Source organism: Vulpes vulpes, chromosome 12 (assembly GCF_048418805.1).
Source record: "Vulpes vulpes isolate BD-2025 chromosome 12, VulVul3, whole genome shotgun sequence".
Taxonomy (NCBI): domain Eukaryota; kingdom Metazoa; phylum Chordata; class Mammalia; order Carnivora; family Canidae; genus Vulpes; species Vulpes vulpes.
Genome location: NC_132791.1, coordinates 24,167,891 through 24,188,949, shown reverse-complemented (window position 1 = coordinate 24,188,949; position 21,059 = coordinate 24,167,891). Strand labels below are relative to the sequence as shown.

Sequence of the window (21,059 nt, the reverse complement as noted above, 5' to 3'; positions counted from 1 at the left end):
ATGGAATTGTGGTAAATACCAAGAATATATTTGTTGAATAGGTCAACTAAAGACTTTCACGGCAACTACTAGAAGAGATGTTACCACCCTGGATTTTTGGAACCTGTCCGTGCTTAGGTTTCTTTCCATTGACCACTGCAGTTTCATGAGCCCCTTCCTAGCCTAAATCCATGGATCTGGATTAGATTCAGAGGAGGCAGAGCAAGGTGCTACAGGTGCTGAGGATGCTTAAGCTGTGTTATGAGGGGCATTTGTCTACTCTGGTGGGTTCCTGGGCAGTTTCTTGGGAATGTTTCCTCAGTTGTATGAGCCTCCCCCTCCCCTCCCCCCCCCCCGAATGTGCACTTCCTAAATGTTCTTCCTCAGCATATTCCTGTTCCTTCTTGGCCCCAAACACTGAGCAGCAAACAACCTTACTCAGAATCAGACATGTTTAAAACCTCTGTGTTTGGATTCTTCTCTTAGATGCCTTGTTGATCCTTTGTTGACTAAAGTAAGGAATGTTTTTCTGCGTTTGAATTAATTCATTTGGTTTTTTTAAACAGGTTCTCTAATTGAACAGCTGACTACAGAAAAATATGAGTGCATGGTGTGCTGTGAATTGGTTCGCGTCACAGCACCAGTGTGGAGTTGTCAGAGCTGTTATCATGTGTTTCATTTGAACTGCATAAAGAAATGGGCAAGGTCTCCAGCATCTCAAGCAGGTCAGTCATTTCTCTCTTCAACATAGTTATTCTCACTCATTTAATAGATTCAGATTTTAAATTTAGCTTTTTTTTTTTAAGATTTTATTTGTAAATACATTTCAACATGGAGCTCCAACTTAACATCCCTGAGATCAAGTCACATGCTCCACCAACTGAGCCATCGAGGCATCCCTTAAACTTAGCTTTAAAAAAATTATTTAGGGGCACCTGGGTGGCTCAGTGATTGAGCGTCTGCCTTTGGCTCGGGTCATGATCCTGAGGTCCTGGGATTGAATCCTGCATCACGCTCCCCATGGGGAGCCCGCTTCGTCCTCTGCCTATGTCTCTGTCTCTGTCTCTTATGAATAAACAAATAAAATCTTTAAAAAAATAACTAATTTCTCTTGAATATTTTATCTGTGTTGCCTTGAACACATTTCAGATGACTAGTATTAAGCTGTAGATCTTTTTAATTGGTGTTTTGTTTTGTTTTTTTATTCATGACAGACAGAAAAAGAGAGGCAGAGACACAGGCAGAGGGAGAAGCAGGCTCCATGCAAGGAGCCTGATGCGGAACTCGATCCCACAACTCTGGGGTCAAGCCCTTTGCCAGAGGCAGACACTCAACCACTGAGCCACCCAGGCGTCCCTTAAACTGTAGATCTTAAATAAAGAGCTAAGGAGTGCCTAGCTGGAACCTGTCCAGGAACTGGACAGCTGGAACTGTCTACCAGTTGCATGGTAGAGCATGCAACTCTTGATCTTAGGGGCATGAGTTCAAGCCCCATGTTGGGCATAGAGTTTACTTAAAAAATAAAAATAAAAAATAATAATAATAAAAAATAATAATAATAAAAATAAAAAATAAAAATAAGATGAGGGGATCCCTGGGTGGTGCAGTGGTTTGGCGCCTGCCTTTGGCCCAGGGCGCGATCCTGGAGACCCGGGATCGAATCCCACATCGGGCTCCCGGTGCATGGAGCCTGCTTCTCCCTCTGCCTGTGTCTCTGCCTCTCTCTCTCTCTCTGTATGTGACTATCATAAATAATAAAAAAATTAAAAATTTTTTTAATTAAAAAAATAAAAATAAGATGAAATTTTATTTTATTTAATTAATTTTTTAATATTTTTTATTTTTAAATTTTTTTAAAATATTTTAATTTTTTAAATATTTTATTATTTATTCATGAGAAACAGAGAGAGAGAGAGAGAGAGGCAGAGACCCAGGCAGAGGGAGAAGCAGGCTCCACGCAGGGAGCTCTATGTGGGACTTAATCCTGGTACTCTAGGATCACACCCTGAGCTGAAGGCAGATGCTCAACTGCTGAGCCACCCAGGCATCCCAAAATAAGGTGAAATTTTAAAGAGAACGAAATTTTAAAAACAGCTAATGGGCAGCCTGTGTAGCTCAGTGGTTTAGTGTCACCTTTGGCCCAGGGTGTGATCCTAGAGACCCGGGATCAAGTCCCACATCAGGCTCCCGGCATGGAGCTTGCTTCTCCCTCTGCCTGTGTCTCTGCCTTTCTCTCTCACTCTCTCCCTCATGGATAAATAAATAAAATCTAAAAAAACAAAAACAAAACAAAACAAAAAAAACCAGCTAACATAATATTAAAATATATTTGGGGTATAACAAAATCAGCTGCAGTTTTGGAAAATGGTAGCTTTTATTTAAGTAGCAACTACAGAAAACATTTCTATAGTTTGCTTTAGAAAATTTATAGAAAGCAGATTTTGGGGCACCTGGGTGGCTCAGTCAGTTAAGCATCTAACTTTGACTTGGGTCATGATCTCAAGGTCCTGGGATCCTGCCTCATCTTGGGCTCTGTGCTCAGTGGGGAGTCTGCTTGTCCCTCTGCCTCTCCCCTCTGCTAATGCGCACCTCTCTCTCTTAAATAAATGAATTAAATCTTTAAAAATTTCTTCTCGGGGGATCCCTAGGTGGCGCAGCGGTTTGGCGCCTGCCTTTGGCCCAGGGCGCGATCCTGGAGACCTGGGATCGAATCCCACATCGGGCTCCCGGTGCATGGAGCCTGCTTCTCCCTCTGCCTATGTCTCTGCCTCTCCCTCTTTCTCTGTGACTATCATAAATAAATAAAAATTTAAAAAAAAAATTTCTTCTCGGGACTCCTTGGTGTCTCAGTGGTTGAGCATCTGCCTTCAGCTCAGGGTGTGATCCTGGGGTCCCAGGATTGAGTCCTGCATCAGGCTCCATGAGGAGCCTACCTCTCCCTCTGCCTATGTCTCTGCCTCTCTCTCTTTGTGTCTCTCATGAATAAATAAATAAAATCTTCTTAAAGATTTTAAAGATTTTAAATAAGTAAAAAAAATTATTTTTTATTAAAAAATAAAAATGGGGCAGCCCCGGTGGCACAGCGGTTTCGCGCCGCCTGCAGCCCAGGGCGTGATCCTGGAGACCCTGGATCGAGTCCCACATCAGGCTCTCTGTATGATGCCTGCTTCTCCCTCTGCCTGTGTCTCTGCCTCTCTTTCTCTGTCTCTATGAATAAATAAATAAAATCTTAAAAAAAAAAAATAAAATAAAAATGTTCTCTAAAAAAATAGCATGTTTTCTGATCTGTGACTTTTAAGACATCTTGGGCACCTGGGTGGCTTAGTCGGTAGAGCATGCAACTCTTGATCTTGTGGTTACGAGTTCCAGCCTCATGCTGGTATAGAGATTACCTAAAAATAGTCTTTTTTTTTTTTTAAGATTTTACCCACTTATTCCTGAGACATACAGAGAGAGAGAGAGAGAGAGGCAGAGGCACAGGCAGAGGGAGAAGCAAACTCCATGCAGGGAGCCCAACATGGGACTCGATCCCGGGTCCCCAAGATTGCGCCCTGGGCTGAAGGCAGTGCTAAACCGCCGAACCACCAGGGCTGCCCCAATAAAGTCTTTAAAAAAAAAGAAAAAAGAGAAAAAAAGACATCGGGATTTTCCTGAATATACTCAAAATTTTCAAGCCAAGATTTAGATAATGTATATCTTAATATTAGAACCACATAATGAAATGATAATCATGTGAAATGATGGAAGCTAATGTGATGGTGGAGGTGTTAGCTAATGTGATGGTGATAATCGTATTCTAGTATGTAAATGTATCAAGTCAAGCGTTGTATACTGTAAACTTAGTGTTATATGTCAATTATATTTCAATTGACATTAAAAAATATGGGTACCCGTTTGATTACTATATTTAAAATCCTTATAAGTCTAAATGCAATATATAATAAGCAAAGCATTCAGTATTGTGAATTTATTTCTTTTTTTTTTTGTGAATTTATTTCTTAAAATCTTGATATCCTTAATATCTAATATCCTTAACATGAAATGACTGCTGCTGCTTTAACATTAAGGCTTCCTATCGATTTAATTTTTTAAAATTATGTGTACTTTTGTAAGGAAATAATTTTGGTTTCCTCTCATTTTTCTTGACAGATGGCCAGAGTGGTTGGAGATGCCCTGCCTGTCAGAATGTTTCTGCACACGTTCCTAATACTTACACTTGTTTCTGTGGTGAGTTTTTGCTTTCACTTGAGTCTCTTCCATTTCATGCATTGTAACTCATTTTCTAGCCCAGGAGAAGTGATGTAACATGCATGTTTTAGAAGTTACTAATAAGACCTCAGTGTTCCAGGAGTCTACTGACATCATCTGAATGTGGTCCATCACACAGCCAGAGTCACAGACCTTGTGCTCTTGGCAGCTGTCCTGGACATGGACCTTCTCATCATGCCCACCAAGCTCATGCTACTTCTGAGCTGTGGTGCTGGTCTTCTTAATCTTAGCTTTAGACCAGATCTGACCAGATGGTGGAGGCAGGCATAGACTTGGGCTCCTTCTTTCCGTTAACTGTAACAGCTTTAATATTCCGGATTTCAGCAGTATGTGTAAAGAGTTGTATTGGAAAAGTACTTTATTTTAACAAACCAAGAGATCAATCCTTGGGGTCTTTATAGTAAAGAAAGATTTTCTGTAAACCAGCATTACAAACTCTATACTCCCCCGTTTGGAATACTTCTTGTTTTTGAACAGCTCAATATCCCTATGTGTTAGGAAAAACTTCTGCAATCCAGATGCTCATTCTTGCCACTAGTCCTTTTATTATGTTTCTTTTTAGTATTTTTTTTATTTTATTATGTCTTTTTTAGTTATTTTTTTTCTTTCCTCTGTCTTCTAATGGCTAGCTTCATCTAATTGTTGATTTTTCAAAGTTTGCTTCTTAACCATATGTCTCCCTTGAACCACTGAATTTTTGCTTCCGTCCTCATCACCTTGCTGCATCTGTTTTCAGAAGTCATCAGTGACCCCTTCCTGACTAAATCCAGGGCTGATTTATAAGTTCTTAACCTTTTTTGGCAGTGTAGTAGCCTGGGAGCTTTTGATCATTCCTTTCTTGAAATGCCTAGCTCTTCCTATTAATTTTTGCCTGCTTTAATTTGCTCATATTTATTCTTTCCCTTTACTTAACTAGCAGCTTTCACTAAGAATTGGTCATTGACCATCAAGTCTTCAACTTCTAGATTCAGTCTCTTGGTGAACTCAACTATCTAGACAATTCTTTCCTATTTTTTCTTTACATCTTCATCACTGATGCCTCATCCCAATGGGATGAGGACCCCAATGGGCAGCCTGGGTGGCTCAGTGGTTTGGTGATGCCTTCAGCCTGGGGTGTGATCCTGGAGACCTGGGATCAAGTCCCACGTCAGGCTCCCTGCATGGAGCCTGCTTCTCCTTCTGCCTGTGTCTCTGCCTCTCGGTGTGTGTGTGTGTCATGAATAAATAAATAAAATCTTTAAAAAAAAAAAAAGATCAGACCCCAAACATTGTCTTCCAGAGGAAGCCTCCCTTTCTTATACCCTCTTCCACTTTGGCCACTCTTTTATTTGGAATCTGCTGGTCAGATTGCCAAAATCTGAGCGTTAAAAGATACTAAAATAGTATTTGTTGAAGGAATGAATATTTTGGAATGTACTTTTGGAAAGGCAACATGAAACTAGAAGCAAGAAATCCATGTAAAACTTAAACAAATAGGACCAATACCAAGTCTTAATTACCTTACTCTAAAGGATTTTTAGACATATAAAGTCCCACAGTGGAATTAAAAATCTTGTTAAAGCCTTCATTGACAAATTAGATATGAGGCCCTACAAAGGTAGAAGAGTGGGGTAAGGGTCAAGATGATCTGAGCAAGGTGAAATGGTGTGGGAATGCAAATAATGGCCTTATTTTACCTAATGACTTTCTGGAGACCATTAATGTGATCACTTTATTGAGAACTTATTAACATAGCATAAAGAAACGGGAATGAGACTGTTTATTGACTTCTCAGAGCTTACAATCTAAGAGCTAAGATACATTTAACTTGATCTATAAGTCCAAAGAACTGTGGGAGACCCTTGGGGTGAATCATTACTTTGGGCTAGATGATTTAGGGAATCCTTAAAAAAGGAGGTAGAATTCAACTGAGCTTAAAAAGTTATGTAAAATCTTGGTAGGAGAAAAGATTTGTTGAAGAGAATAGCATAAGCAGAAGTGTTTTTTGTTTTTGTTTTTTTGTTTTGTTTTGTTTTTAAAGCAGAAGTTTAAACATAAAAAGGTTCAGGATCTTTTAGAAGAAGGGAGAGTCATTGGTTATGAAACACAGGATTTGTAAAGGTAGAGACATGGGAAATGACTGGAAAGGCAGGGCTGACTTTTGATTTTTCTTTTTTTTCTTTCTTTTTCGATCATGACCTGAGCCGAAATCAGGAGTCAAATGCTTTATCATTCGATCTACCCTGGCACCCCAGGGCTGACTTCTTGATGCCAGGCTTAGACATAGGGACTTCATTTGGCAGATGTAGGAAACTTCTAAAGGTGTCATTGTGATTCTTTATGAAGATTAAGGACAGGGAAGGCTGGAACCGAGGACTTGGGGCAATGCAGAAAATGTAGATTTGGGGGGAAAAGGAAAAAGAAAGAAAATGTAGATTTGGGAATCATAGGCCTTTAGGTAAAAGGAATCTCTCAACATGAATAAGATTTCTGAAAGAAACAAGATAGAAAAGCAGAGGCCAAACACTGGGGACAGGCTATCATTTAAGGTGTAAATTGCCCAGGTGAAGATGAGTTCCTCAAGGGCATGGAGGAGTGCCCTGCCTGGATCTTAGGCTTCCTGCCTCTGTGCTAAGTTCATGGAAGATATTCACTAAAGCTTTGCAGGGAGGGGATCCCTGGGTGGCTCAGTGGTTTAGCACCTGCCTTTGACCCAGGGTGTGATCCTGGAGTCCGGGGATCGAGTCCCACATCAGGCTCCCTTCATGGAACCTGCTTCTCCTTCTGCCTATGTCTCTGCCTCTCTGTCTCTCTGTCTCTCTCATGAATAAATAAAGTCTAGATTGTTCTTTTATGCCCACTTCATAGCTTTAGATTTGGCAGGTTCCTACTGCACAGAGGATTTATGTCCTCTCCATCTTGTACTGCTCCCCCATTCCTCACCCCGTTGCTCTCTTCCCTTATTTCTTCTTTCTGATCCTTAAGCAGATATTCCCATATCTTCAAGAGCCCACTTACAAAAGACTTACCTTGTAGGGTTTTTTTTTTTAATTTTAGATTAAATGTGTCCATTAGTCAAAGTGGCATTTTCATAAATAAAAATGACTTTTCTTTTCCAGGTAATCCAGAATTTAGAATTTATCATACTTGGTGAAGCTTTTGATGAGTAGCATTACAGTCCTCTTTTTTTTTTTTTTTTTTTTTAAGGATGTGGGTTAGATAATATGTTTGCAAACTAATGAAAACCACACTGAAGTTTCATGCTATCTCACTGTATTGTACTGTTTCATTAAAGTTTAGGATGTAGTTGAAATTTATTACCATTAACTTTCTGATCTGATATGTTTTAGGCAAGGTAAAGAATCCTGAATGGAGCAGAAATGAAATTCCACATAGTTGTGGTGAGGTTTGTAGAAAGAAACAGCCTGGCCAGGACTGTCCACATTCCTGTAACCTGTAAGTTGGAACACTAGACCCCTGGGGATTGCTGGTAGACATACTTCATTCATGGCTCTGAGTACATATGTCTGGTGGTTAGCATGCAACAGGATGGGGCGAAGAGCAGTATGGTACCATTTACTAAGCACTTATACTGTGTCAGGCACTCTGCAAGGATTAATTCATTGAATCCTTGCAATAGCCTAGTGATGTATTGTTATTTATCCTCATTTTACTGATAAGGCTCAGAAAAGCCAAGTGTCTTGCCAAAGGTCATAGTGCTAGGGCATGGTGGAGCTGGGATTTCCACTATACTGTTGGCTTGTAAGAAGAAATATCAGGACGCCTGAGTGGCTCAGCGGTTGAGCATCTGCCTTTGGCTCAAGGTGTGATCCTGGAGTCCTGGGATCAACTCCTGCATCGGGCTCCCTGGATGGAGCCTGCTTCTCCCTCTGCCTATGTCTCTCCCTCTTTCTGTGTCTCTCATGAGTGAATAGATAAAATCTTTAAAAAAAAAAAAAAAAAGAAGAAGAAGAAGAAGAAGAAATATCCCCTAGGGATACCCAGGTACAACAGAGTATATAGGACAGACTTCTGTCTATTAGGAGGCAGTTATGTAGGGTCCTGTTGTATAGTGCTTTTAGGATATGAATCCCTTCTGTACAATAAGTAGCCAGCTTTACAATGTATCCAGTAAGTTTCTAAATAAGAAGAGGAATCACCAATACTGACAGTTGGTTAGTTACAGATGGCAAATTTCTACAGCTTTGACTTCAGACAAATGTTTAATTCCTGGAGGAAGGCACTTAACAGTTGTGTAACCTTGGACAAGTTACTTAACTTCTCTAAGCCTTACTTTCTACATCTGTAAAATAATGATATGAGCATCGATATTTACAGAGTTCTATGAATATTAAATTAATTAGTGCATCTAAGAGGCTTGGTATGGAGTCTGGTAAGTGGTCAAGTAATGGTAACTTGTTTTATTACCCAAATCTAAAAGTAAAACAGACTTCAGAGTGTGATCTTGATACTTCTGCTGCATGGAGCAAGGGTAAATGTTGGGCCAGATGCCTTGTGGGTCAGGATGTGGGGGAGGTGCTAAGGAATTGCCCATGGTAAGAGACTGCCCAGCCTGAGCTATGTAGCCTGGCCTGCTGCCTGCTAAGCAATAGGCCACACCCTTCTTTTACTGCGTCCATAGGTCTTTCCTCAGAACCCAAGGACTCATCTGTTTAAACTGTTCTTCCCTCAGTCAGCATTTTAAGTAAATTCAGTAATAAATTAACCCTTTGCATGAACTATCTTTCTGGAGTCTTTAGCAGAAATGGTCCCCTGTCTTAACTACTACAGAATATCAAAAGTGATGCAGATTAGGTGGTCAATACCATGTCTGAAGAGGAAGGATGCCCTAAAACTTGCTCCTTGGTGGATTTGGAAATCCTTCTCTCAGGAACTGCCCTATTACTCTTGTCAGGCCCCTTGCAATTGCTGAACCTCATTCTCTGAGATCCCCTTCCTTTCCAAAAAACACTTTGAGTTTCTCTCATTTATATGTATCAGGACTCCGAGGCCACAGTTGGCCATTTTGTGTCTCTATTTTAGGGTGTTCTCATAGATTATAAAATTCTCTAGAGCAGTTATTCCCAACCTTCACTACACATTAGAATCATTTAAGGTGTATTTTTTTTTTTTTTTTAAGATTCATTTATTTTTATTTGAGAGAAAGAGAGAGGCAGAGGGAGAGGAAGGAAGAGAATCCCAAGCAAATGCCCTCTGAGTGTGGACCCTGACTTGGGGCTCTATCTCACAACTCTGAGATCATGACCTGAACTGGACACTTAACTGAGCCACCAGGCACCCCTCATTTAAGAAGTAGTTTATAACACTAGTGCCCAGTCTCTATCTCGGACAAGTTGAATCAGAATCTCTAGGAGTAGGTCTTTCCATATGATTCTGATATGAAGCCAGTGCTGTGAACCACTGCTCTAAAGGTTATAAAACCCTAGCATTGAGTCCAGGTCTGAGGGATACTTGAAGTAACCTGGAGTCATCCATACCCAGTCAGTGATTTATCTGCCAGTTTAAACTTATTTAAATGTGTGGACATGTAATAATTTTACCTGAAAGGGTTGAGGCATATCATAAAAAATATAACTGTTGACGGGTGCCTGGGTGGCTCAGCGGTTAAAGCGTCTGCCTTCGGCTCAGGGCATGATCCTGGAGTCCTGGGATTCAGTCATACATCGGGCTCCCTTCATAGAGCTTGCTTCTCCCTCTGCCTATGTCTCTGCCTCTCTCTGTGTTTCTCATGAATAAACAAAATCTTTAAGAGATACATATTGAGAAAGATATATATATCTCTCTATAAAACTGTTGAATGATAATACTCATCTTTAAAGAAACATGCTTAAACTTAAGTCTCATATGGGTTCTGTCAAATGGATCACCCCAGAAGACTAGGCACCTGTGGATTGTTTTTAGTGTTTAAAGCTTATTTAAGAATAATCAGAGCTGGTTTAGGAGTCATACTAAAGGGCAGGCCCAGTGGCTCAGCGGTTTAGTGCCGCCTTCAGCCCAGGGTGTGATCTTGAAGACCCGGGATCAAGTCCCACGTCGGGCTCCCTGCATGAAGCCTGCTTCTCCCTCTGCCTGTGTCTCTGCCTCTCTCTCTCTCTCTCTCTTTCTGTGTGTGTCTCGTGAATAAATAAATAAATGGAATCTTTATTTTAAAAAAAAAAAGGATTCATATTAAAAAATTCAGCCAGAGCACTGTATAGACAAACCTGGTTTTTTATTTGTTTTTATTTTTATGTTTATTTTTATTTTTATTTATTTATTTATTTATTTAAAGATTTTACTTATTTATTCATGAGAAAGAGGCAGAGACACAGGGAGAAGCAGGCTCCATGCAGGGAGCCTGACGTGGGACTTGATCCCCGGTCTCCAGGATCACACCCTGGGCTAAAGGTGGCGCTAAACCGGTGAGCCACCTGGGCTGCCCCAAACCTGTTTTTTTATACCAAATTCTTTTACCAACTCAATTCATTAAACTTGGCTCTAATTGGTTTATAATTCCCAAAGGATTATGATTTGCCATCACACAGAATGCTGCCTCCAAAAAAGTTTTCAAAGAAGTTCCTGAAATGTGTATTTTGGTGTTTTGTTTTGTTTTGTTTTGTTTTGTTTTGAGAGAGAGAATGTCAAGGGTAGGTGGGGCAGAGGGAGAGAGAGAATCCCCGCCCAGCCCAAAGCCTTGCTCGGGGCTCAGCTTGATGACCCTGAGATTGCGACCTGAGCCAAAATCAAGGGTCAGACCTTTAACTAACTGAGCCATCCAGGCACTCCTAAAATGTTTTTTAAGTATAGCATTTCTAAACTAGTGTGTAACTAACCAGAGTATCTGCTTTGAAGAGAATAACATTTATTTGAATATGTAAATTCATTTTATAATTTTTTCTTTATATCATCACTTCTATAAGAAGCATTCTGTTCAGGAGATCCCTGGGTGGCTCAGTGGTTTAGCGCCTGCCTTTGGCCCAGGGTGTGATCATGGGATCGAGTCCCGCATCAGGCTCCCCGCATGGAGAGTGTCTATGCCTGTGTCTCTGTCTCTGTCTCTCTCTGTGTCTCTCATGAATAAATAAATAAAATCTTTACTTAAAAAAAAAAGCATTCTGTACAGAAGTCTAATTCTGACCTATAGCATACTTCTAAGTCCAGTTCTTTCTATGAACTCTTTCTGGTTTATTCTCGCCTTATGTTATTTACCAGCATGTCTCCCTTCGTGTCAGCCTTCTTTTCACTTGTTAGCACATTACCTGATTATTGACTAGAGGGATGGCCATTCACCTGAGTGGCAAGATATTTTTATCCCTACACATCTCACTAAGTGGACTAAGACCATATTTGGAAATGTCATCTTTAACTGTCAGAACCAAATAAAATCAGTATTTTGGCTTGAGCTTTACTTTTCTGGTTAAATTTCTTTTTAAGATATTATTTATTTATTATTTTATTTATTTATTCATGAGAGACACAGAGAGATAGGGGGGGCAGAGACAGAGGCAGAGGGAGAAGCAGGCCCCATGCAAGGAGCCTGATCCCGGGTCTCTAGGATCGCACCCTAGACCAAAGGCAGGCGCCAAAATGCTGAGCCACCCAGGGATCCCTGGTTAAATATTTTAAGGCAATAATGCTATCAATTCTTTCTGTATGAAACATTTGTATTTTTGTTTAAATAGCTTAATCAATTTTAGGCAAATACTGAAACACTTCATAGTAGGTTTATTTGTTGCCACTTTTACAGTAAGACCTAGCAGGGGCAACTTTGTTCAAGTTCAGATGCATGAGTATGATTTATTCATCTGAGCCTTTCTCTTTTAGTCTCTGTCATCCTGGACCCTGCCCACCCTGCCCTGCCTTTATGACTAAAACGTGTGAATGTGGACGGACCAGGTAAAGTTAGAACTACACTCTAAAAAAGACTTCTACATTGATGATTTATGTGTGAATTTCTAAAGAAAGAATTAGTAGGTAGATATAAATAAGTGGTAGGCATAAATAGTACTTTTTAATAAATAGTATTTTATTTTGCTGCCCTGAGCCTGTTCAGAAGTCTTAAAACTGAATGAGAAATTCTATGCACAGTGAGATTACCCATTTCAGGTGAAATGCCAAGATGACAGAGACTTTTTTCTTAACCTTTTTGTGGGTGAAAGAATCAGGATTGAACCCAGGCCTGTTAAGGTTCAGGAGACAGGGAACATATACCTGTACCTAGCATTGTATCTGGTATCTAGGAGATTTTCAGTGAATATTGTCAAATGAAAGAATAAGTAACCCCACCCTCTTTTTCATTATTATACAAGTTGTCCATCATCAGGGCAAGGATCACTAATAGTTATGGAATGTTTCTGAGGTCCAGTAAGACCCAAATGATTTCTGAACCACAAGACAAAATGGGATTAAGGCAATTTTCAGTGAATCACATTTGTCTGAACTTTCGAAGATAGGTATGTGGCCTGAGAGTCACATGTAAGGGCTCTGGGTCAGAAAGACCAGGTCAGACCCGGGCTCTGCCACTAGTTATTTGTTGACCTGCGCAAGTCGCTTGATCTCACTGGACCTAATTTTTCTTATCATAAAATAGAAATAATAGTGTTCACCTCCAGGGGTTGATACTGAGCACTGGAAACTATTCATCTGTGTATGTAACAGTGACTTTCTAAAAATATGTAGTTGAGATGAAAGTAGGGGATTATTTAAACTCTTCTTGTAGCAGAGTAGACTCCAAACTCTAAACCATTACCCTGGGAAGAGACCTGAAGGTAGTCTAAAAGCACTAGCCTCATATCCTTCTCTAGCCAGTAAGTTAGCAAAAGTAAGTTTCCAATAAGCCAGTAAGTTAGGATGCTTATTGGAACAAAGCCAAAATGATTTTCCCATCCTGAAACAAAGTCACATACAGTATATTCTTAAATATTATAATTGCATAAAATGCCAGAGTACCATGTCTTGGGAGAATGTCGTTGTACTTCAAGTCTTAGTATATACGTTATAACTAATCCTCTCCCACTCCCCAGCTTTCCTACCTCCATCTGTAAGATACTGTAGGAGTTCCCAGCTCTTTGTCTCCTGCATGCTACTTCATGGGAACTCAGAGGAGAAATCCACAGAGAGGAACTTCACTGGTCAGAATAGAGGGGAGACAGAAAAGCAGGATAGGAAATAAGGAAAGCAAAGCAGGAAGAAAAAAAAGTGGAGAGGAGGAGAGTAATTGAGGAAATAAAGATTGGAGGAAGTAAATAGAAAAGTGGGGGAAATGGGGCCAAGAGAAAGGTTTCATAATTTTGGGAGGTAAGTTGGATCTTCATTGTTAGTTTAGCTATCCAACAGGAACTTGTCCAACATAAGACTAATACTGTCTATACATCTGTTTTCTTTCCAGGCACACAGTTCGCTGTGGTCAGGCTGTCTCAGTCCACTGTTCCAATCCATGTGAGAATCTTCTGAATTGTGGTCAGCACCACTGTGCCGAGCTATGCCATGGGGGTCAATGCCAGCCTTGTCGGATCATATTAAACCAGGGTAAGTGGTGGGCCCACCAGCTAGCAATTCTTGTGTATTTTCTGGAACCTTATTTATAGTTGTCTTGATGACATGGATTGGTCTCAAGCCTATAGTTACAAGGCTTCTAGTAGCTCTGTACCTTGGTAGAGAGAATTGGAGATACATTTAATGCTTAGATGGTTTCAGTGTTTAGTTTTAGTGTTTAGTTTCATAATACCAGTATAGGTCATTGTCCTATAGAATTTGGACAGTAGATTTTAAAATGCTGTTTAAAAGTAACTGCTTAGGAGATTTTTTTAAAAAGGAACTTCTTAAAAAAAAAAAGTAACTTCTTAAAAAGGATCTAGAGGGGTGCTTGGGTAGTTCAGTTGGTTTAGAGTCCGACTTGATCTCAGCTCAGGTCTTGATCTCAGGGTTGTGAGTTCAAACCCCATGTTAAGCTCCACACTGGGCATGGAGCCTACTTAAAAAAAAAAAAAAAAAAAAAAAGACCTAGAAAGGCTAAAAAAAAATCTTGAGAAAGAATGAAGTTGAAAGACTTAAACTTTCTGATTTCAGCTCTTATAAAGTTACAGTAATCATGATAGTGCAGTTTTGGTGTTAAAGGTAGACTACTAGATAAGTGGAAGAATGAAGTCCAGCAGTGGACCATGTATGGACAGTCCGTTGATTTTCAACCACAATATTAATTCAATGGAAAAGAGTCTTTTTACAGATGTTGCTAGAACTGGATATATACATAAGAAAAAAACAAACCTCAACCTCTGTCTTTCTCTTTTACACAAAAATTAATTCTATATGGATCATGGACTTAAATGTAAAATCTAGAAACAAAAAATTTCCAGAATAAACTATAAGAGAATATTTTTACAACTTTGGGGTTAGGTAAAGATTTCTTGGCTAGAGCAACAAAAATACTAACCATAATAGGAATTATCTTAATGATACATAGTAGTTTGGAATTCCCTAAATGTTATTAATTAGATGGTTTTGATTTAGTCTATTTCAACTGTTTAAATACTACATCAGTTTTGCAATATTATAAACTTAAGAATAAAGGTGTGGGTTCATGTTTTTTAAAAAAAAAAATACTAACCATAAAAGAAAAAAATGGATACCTTGAACTTTATCAAAATTAAAAATTTCTGTTCATCAAAGATACCCTTAAGAAAATGAATAGATGAATTGCAGATTGTATCCAGAATATTTGAAGTACTCCTACAAAATGACAAAAAAAAAAAAAGAGGAATAACTTAAATGATGAATAAAAGACTTAAACAGATACTTCACAAAAGAAAACATAAATAGTAAACACTTGAAAGGTGCTAACACCTCTTTTTTTTTTTTTTAAGATTTATTTATTTATTTATGAGAGAGAGAGAGAGAGAGAGAGAGAGAGAGAGAGAGAGAGTCAGAGACACAAGAGGAGGGAGAAGCAGGCTCCATGCTCTGAGCCCAAAGTGGGACTTGATCCTGGGACTCCAGGATCGCTCCCTGGGCCAAAGGCAGTCGCTAAACCGCTGAGCCACCCAGCGATCCCTGCTTAACACCTTTAAATACTAAAGAAATGTAAATTAAAATCACAAAAAGGGCACCTGGGTGGCTCAGTTGGTTAAGTTTCTGCCTTGGTTAAGCCTCTGCCTTTGGCTCGGGTCATGATCTCAGGGTCCTGGGATCCAACCCCATGACCAGGTTCCCAGGTTTCCTGCTTCATGGGGAGCCCATTTCACCCTTTCTCTCTGCTGCTCCTCCTGCTTGTGCACATGCTCGCTCTCTCTCTTCCCATCAAATAAATAAAATCTTAAAAAAACAAAACAAAACAATAAGAGTAAAATAACCACTTCAGAAAACAGTCTGGTATTGTTTTTTGTTTTTGTTTTTTGTTTTTTTTTCAGTCTGGTATTGTTTAAAATGTTATAGGATTTTACCATATGACCCAGCAAGTCCACTCCTAGGTGTATATCCAAAAGAGATGGAAATACATGTCCACACAAAACTTGTAAATGCATGTCCATAGCAGTTCTATTCATCATAGACAAAATGCGGGAACAATTCAAATATCTATCACTTGAGGAATGGATAAACAAATGTAGCCATACAGCACATTATTATTCAGCAGTAAAAAGGAATGTAACATTGATAGATGCTGGGACGGCTGAGTGGCTTAGCAGTTAAAGCGTCTGCCTTTGGCTCAGGGTGTGATCCTGGAGTCCCGGGATCAAGTCCTACATCAGGCACCCTGCATGGAGCCTGCTTCTCCCTCTACCTATGTCTCTGCCTCTCTCTTTCTCTCTCTCTCTCTCTCTCTCTCACTCTCGTCTCTCAGGAAAAAATAAATAAAATCTTTAAAAGATAAAAAGTATTGATACATGCTATGAAGTGGATGAACCTCCAAAACATTAGGCTAACTGAAAGAAGCGAGTCACAAAGAGACACATAGTGTGTGATTCCTATGTTTTTACAATAGCTCTTCCTCTGTAGGGATTGTGGGCTACCATGTATTGATACCCTATAGAGTTTTATTTTATTAAATTTTACATTGATGTGATGCTATTGATCTGTGTTGGCACTCAAAATAAGTAACAGTCCTATGAAATGTTTTATGTTGTTTACTATTAGGATTTTGTGTATGGAACTGTGCCATATATTACTCAGTGTTCTTTTTATGGGCCCTCTAGGGAGAAATTCCTGTCTGGCCTTAGTCCTAAGAGTAGTTGTTTTTCCTCAAAGACTATTGATCATTTTATCTTAGGAACCCTGGGTAACTGACCTAATGTTTGTCTTCATAGTATACTTTTTTTTTAGCTATGATTTATTCTATATCTCTACCAATTTTCTACTTTTCACATCTTTACATTTATTCTTTTGTTATATTTTGTTCTTTTGTTATATTTCATATACATACTTACTATATGCTACCTCAGATCCATTTGAGATAAGGCAGGAGTTAAGTATATATACTGGCAGTTTGGTCTTAGCAGTATAGATTGCGGTGTGGGAGAGTCCCTTTGTGAACCATATTTAGCTCTTGATTCATATTGTGCTTTTTCTCAGCTAACTAAGCTCAGGTCTTTTTTTTGTGTGTGGATCCCAGTCTCTGCTTTTCTGTTTTCGTATTGTTTATTTTTCAAACCTAGTTGAAAACTTTGTTTGTCTACAATAAATATCTAGAAAACTATTCTGGCCATGAACATAGCTTATGTATCCTCTCCATTTATAATTATCTTAGGATCCCTTTCAGCCTTAGCTAGAGATTTTTTTTTTTAAAAAAGATTGTATTTATTTATTCATGAGAGACACACAGAGAGAGAGGCAGAGACAAAGACAGAGGGAGAAGCAGGCTCCATGCAGGGAGCCTTATGTGAGACTCATCTGGGACTCCAGGATCAGGCCTTGGGCCAAAGGCAGGTGGTCAACCACTGAGCCACCCAGGGACCCCCTCATTCATGTGTTAATAAAAATGCTGAATAGGCTACAGCAGGCAGCAGAGATCTTCTTCCAGACTGCCTTTGGTTCCCTAATAATCTTCAGCCAGCAGTGACCACTTGTCACCAGCTCATATTGCTGTCTCTTTTGCATAAGCATACATAACAGAGCTTTTTAATATTGTACTCAAATTATTTCCTGATTGATCAAGGGCTCCATTTTGTTTTTATATTACTTTTGGGTATATAACAACTCTACATTATTCAGTGTTCACCGCAATAAATGTGGTCATTGTTAGCATGTATTGTTATTATAATATTATTGACTATATTCTCTATACTGTCCTTTTTTATTTCCATAACTCATTTTATAACTGGAAGTTTGTACCTCTTAATCCCCTTCACTTAGTTCATCCACTGCCCTACCCACATGTGGCAACCACCAGTTTGTCATCTGTATTTAAGAGTTTATTTGGGGGGGGAAGAAAAGTGTTTGGGGGATGCCTGAATGGCTCAGTGGTTGAATGTCTGCCTTTGACTCAGCATGATCCCAGGATCCCAGGGTCCTGATATCGAGTCCAGCATCAGGTCCCTCCCTGCAGGGAGCCTGCTTCTCCCTCTGCCTATGTCTCTGCCTCTCTGTGTGTCTCATGAATAAATGAATAAATAAAATTTTAGAAGAGTCTATTTGGTTTTGTGCTTGCTCATTGATTCATTCGTTTTATTCTTTAGATTCCACATAAAAAGTGAAATCATACGGTATTTGTTTTTGTCAGACTCCTTTCACTTAGCACAATATCCTCTAGGTCCATCCATGTAAGTTGAAAATGGTAAAGTCTCATTCTTTTTATGGCTGAATAATATTAAGTTGTGTATGTATGTAGCACATCCTCTTTATCCATTCATTTATTGGTGGACACTTGAGTTGTTTCCACATCTTGTTTATTATAAATAATGTTGCAACAAGCATGGGGTGCATGTATCTTTTCACATTAGTGTTTTCATTTTCTTTGGGTAAATAGTTGTAGAATTGCTGGATCATGTCTGTCATTAATAAAATCTTAAAAAAAATTTTTTTGATCTGTTCAATACAGTGTTTTATTTTATAAACATTGTTTTTAATGTTTGAAGTTAGAATTATTTTATTTTTTACTTAATATGTGATTTTGGGATCCCTGGGTGGCGCAGCTGTTTGGCGCCTGCCTTTGGCCCAGGGCACGATCCTGGAGACCCCGGATCGAATCCCACATCGGGCTCCCGGTGCATGGAGCCTGCTTCTCCCTCTGCTTGTGTCTCTGCCTCTCTCTCTCTCTGTGTGTGTGACTATCATAAATAAATAAAAATTTAAAAACAAACTTAATATGTGATTTTAAGATTTGATGTTTTGATAATGTTACATTCTGATGTTAATTTTCTGTGCAAGTACTTATCTAAGTTGTACTGAGAAAGAAGGAAAGCATCTTTAGGTCTGCAAGATTTCAATTTAATTTCTACTCTTTTGGTCTGCATTTATTATGTAGGGCCAGGTGTATTTGCATGTATTGATTTTTTTTTTAAGATTTTATTTATTTATTCATGAGAGACACAGAATGAGAGAGAGAGAGAGAGAGGCAGGGACACAGGCAGAGGGAGAAGCAGGCTCCATGCAGGGAGCCCGACGTGGGACTCGATCCTGAGTCTCCAGGATCATGCCCTGGGCTGAAGGCGGCACTAAACAGCTGAGCCACCCAGGCTTCCCCGCATGGATTGATTTTAATGGGATAAATTTTTATTATAAATTGAAAATATAGGGGATCCCTGGGTGGCTCAGCAGTTTGGCGCCTGCCTTTGGCCCAGGGCGTGATCCTGGGGTCCTGGGATCGAGTTCCGCATCAGGCTCCCTGCATGGAGCCTGCTTCTCCCTCTGCCTGTGTCTCTGCCTCCGCCTCTGTCTCTCTCTGTGTCTACAATAAATAAATCATAAATAAATAAATAAATAAATAAATAAATAAATAAATAAATAAAAAATATAAAGTGACACTTAGGGGATCCCTGGGTGGCGCAGCTGTTTGGCGCCTGCCTTTGGCCCAGGGCGCGATCCTGGAGACCTGGGATCGAATCCCATGTCGGGCTCCCGGTGCGTGGAGCCTGCTTCGCCCTCTGCCTGTGTCTCTGCCTCTCTCTCTCTCTCTCTCTCTCTCTCTCTCTCTGTGTGACTATCATTAAATAAATAAAAAATTAAAAAAAATATTAAAAAAAAAAAAATAAAGTGACACTTAGAAGAATTATATAAATTGATGAAAAATTAATTCTTACCAGACTTTGTCACATATTAATATATCAGAAACCTAATTTCTTAAATATAACATACTTATTGCTGACCTCAGAAAATAAAGGAACTCATTTCTTTTTTTTTTAATTCAGTTAGCCAACATAGAGTACATCATTAGTTTCAGCTGTAGTTTGCAATAATTCATCAGTTGCATATAACACTCAGTGCTCATCACATCACATGCCCTCCTTAATGCCCATCACTCAGTTACCCCATCCCTTCATCCACCTCCCCAGAACTCATTATTCCTTGAACCCACAGGAAAATCTATAGATGTTAAACCAGGTTCTTTATCTAGGAAATAAAAGTCTTGAGTTGTTTGAACTTTCTACTCAGTGTGAATACCAAACATTATTACTTCAAATTCAATAGTAGAATACAAATTATTAAGAGTTTTACATTGGACTGATTTTTTTGGTTCCTTTTTAGCAATAGAAAGTTTTTCTGAGCATGTTATGTGAACCCAATATATAAAGTACTAAATCTTTGCTGCTTGGGTTGGAGTAAAGATGGCAGGAATTCAGTCATCAACTCCTCCACAACTGCCACCACCTTAGTTTCCATCTTCTGTAGCATCCATCTCCAGAGGGCCTCAGGAAGCTTCATGGTGAATGGTTCTCAGCCATGGAATTATGGGCCAGATAGTCCTCTCTTAATTTAGAGGGTTGCTTCACTTTAATGCTGTTTTGGGGATTTGCTACAGAGTCACCATAGGATATTGACAGTTCTTATAAGGCCTTTTTTACTTCTTCCTATGATATAAATAAAGTCTCTTAGGTGGATCAGAGAGCTGCCAGATAAGCCACATTTATTTCTGCATTAGGTCTGATCAACACTAACGGATAGCCTTTTGTGCCAGGTTCTTATAGATTGTTTGGAATATATTAAGAACCCATACAGGTTACTAACCTTTGTTTTTGAAATTATGTTCTCAAGTATGCTACTGTGGCAGCACTTCCCGAGATGTGTTATGTGGAACAGATGTAGGAAAGTCTGATGGATTTGGCGACTTTGGCTGTTTAAAGATATGTGGCAAGTAAGGTTTTATGTTTTTCTCAGTTAGAATAAAGCTATATTTTATGCAACAATTATATAATAGCATGTTGTTTTTCTTACAGGGACTTGAAATGTGGGAACCATACATGTTCTCAAGTATGCCACCCTCAGCCCTGCCAGCCATGCCCACGGCTCCCCCAGCTGGTGCGCTATTGCCCTTGTGGCCAAACTCCTCTCAGCCAATTGCTAGAACTTGGAAGTAGTACTCGGAAAACATGCATGGATCCTGTCCCTTCATGCGGAAAAGTGTGCGGCAAGCCTCTGCCATGTGGTTCTTTAGGTAACCGTAGGCATAAAGTTGTCTTTAAAAATATGAATGGAAGTTTTGGCAACAGTGAACTACATAAGCTATCATAGGAAGCTTAGTGAACTACGCTTATCATAGTGAACTACACTAAGCTTATCATAGTGAACTACACTATCATAGGAAGTGTTAAATTTCAGTTATAGTATCAGAGGCTGTTGAAAATATTAATAATCAAATTTGTTTGGGCATTTTTTCTTTCCTCCTGAAAATATACCTGTAAAAA

At 39.3% G+C, this 21,059-nt stretch overlaps 1 protein-coding gene across 10 annotated transcripts in view; it reads left to right on the top strand.

Moving 5' to 3' along the window:
- NFX1 (nuclear transcription factor, X-box binding 1) overlaps window positions 1–21,059 on the top strand; it is a 77,254-nt gene that overhangs the window by 16,474 nt on the left and 39,721 nt on the right. For all 10 annotated transcript variants that reach the window (XR_011995502.1, XR_011995503.1, XR_011995504.1 and 7 more), the window contains exons 3-9: window positions 546–704; window positions 4,129–4,206; window positions 7,578–7,683; window positions 12,052–12,123; window positions 13,616–13,755; window positions 20,410–20,509; window positions 20,592–20,809. Coding sequence is in view for 3 of the 10 variants with exons in the window: in XM_026008971.2 (XP_025864756.1) it covers window positions 546–704; window positions 4,129–4,206; window positions 7,578–7,683; window positions 12,052–12,123; window positions 13,616–13,755; window positions 20,410–20,509; window positions 20,592–20,809 (873 nt within the window). In the remaining 7 variants the exon portion in view is untranslated. The remainder of the gene's footprint in view (window positions 1–545; window positions 705–4,128; window positions 4,207–7,577; window positions 7,684–12,051; window positions 12,124–13,615; window positions 13,756–20,409; window positions 20,510–20,591; window positions 20,810–21,059) is intronic.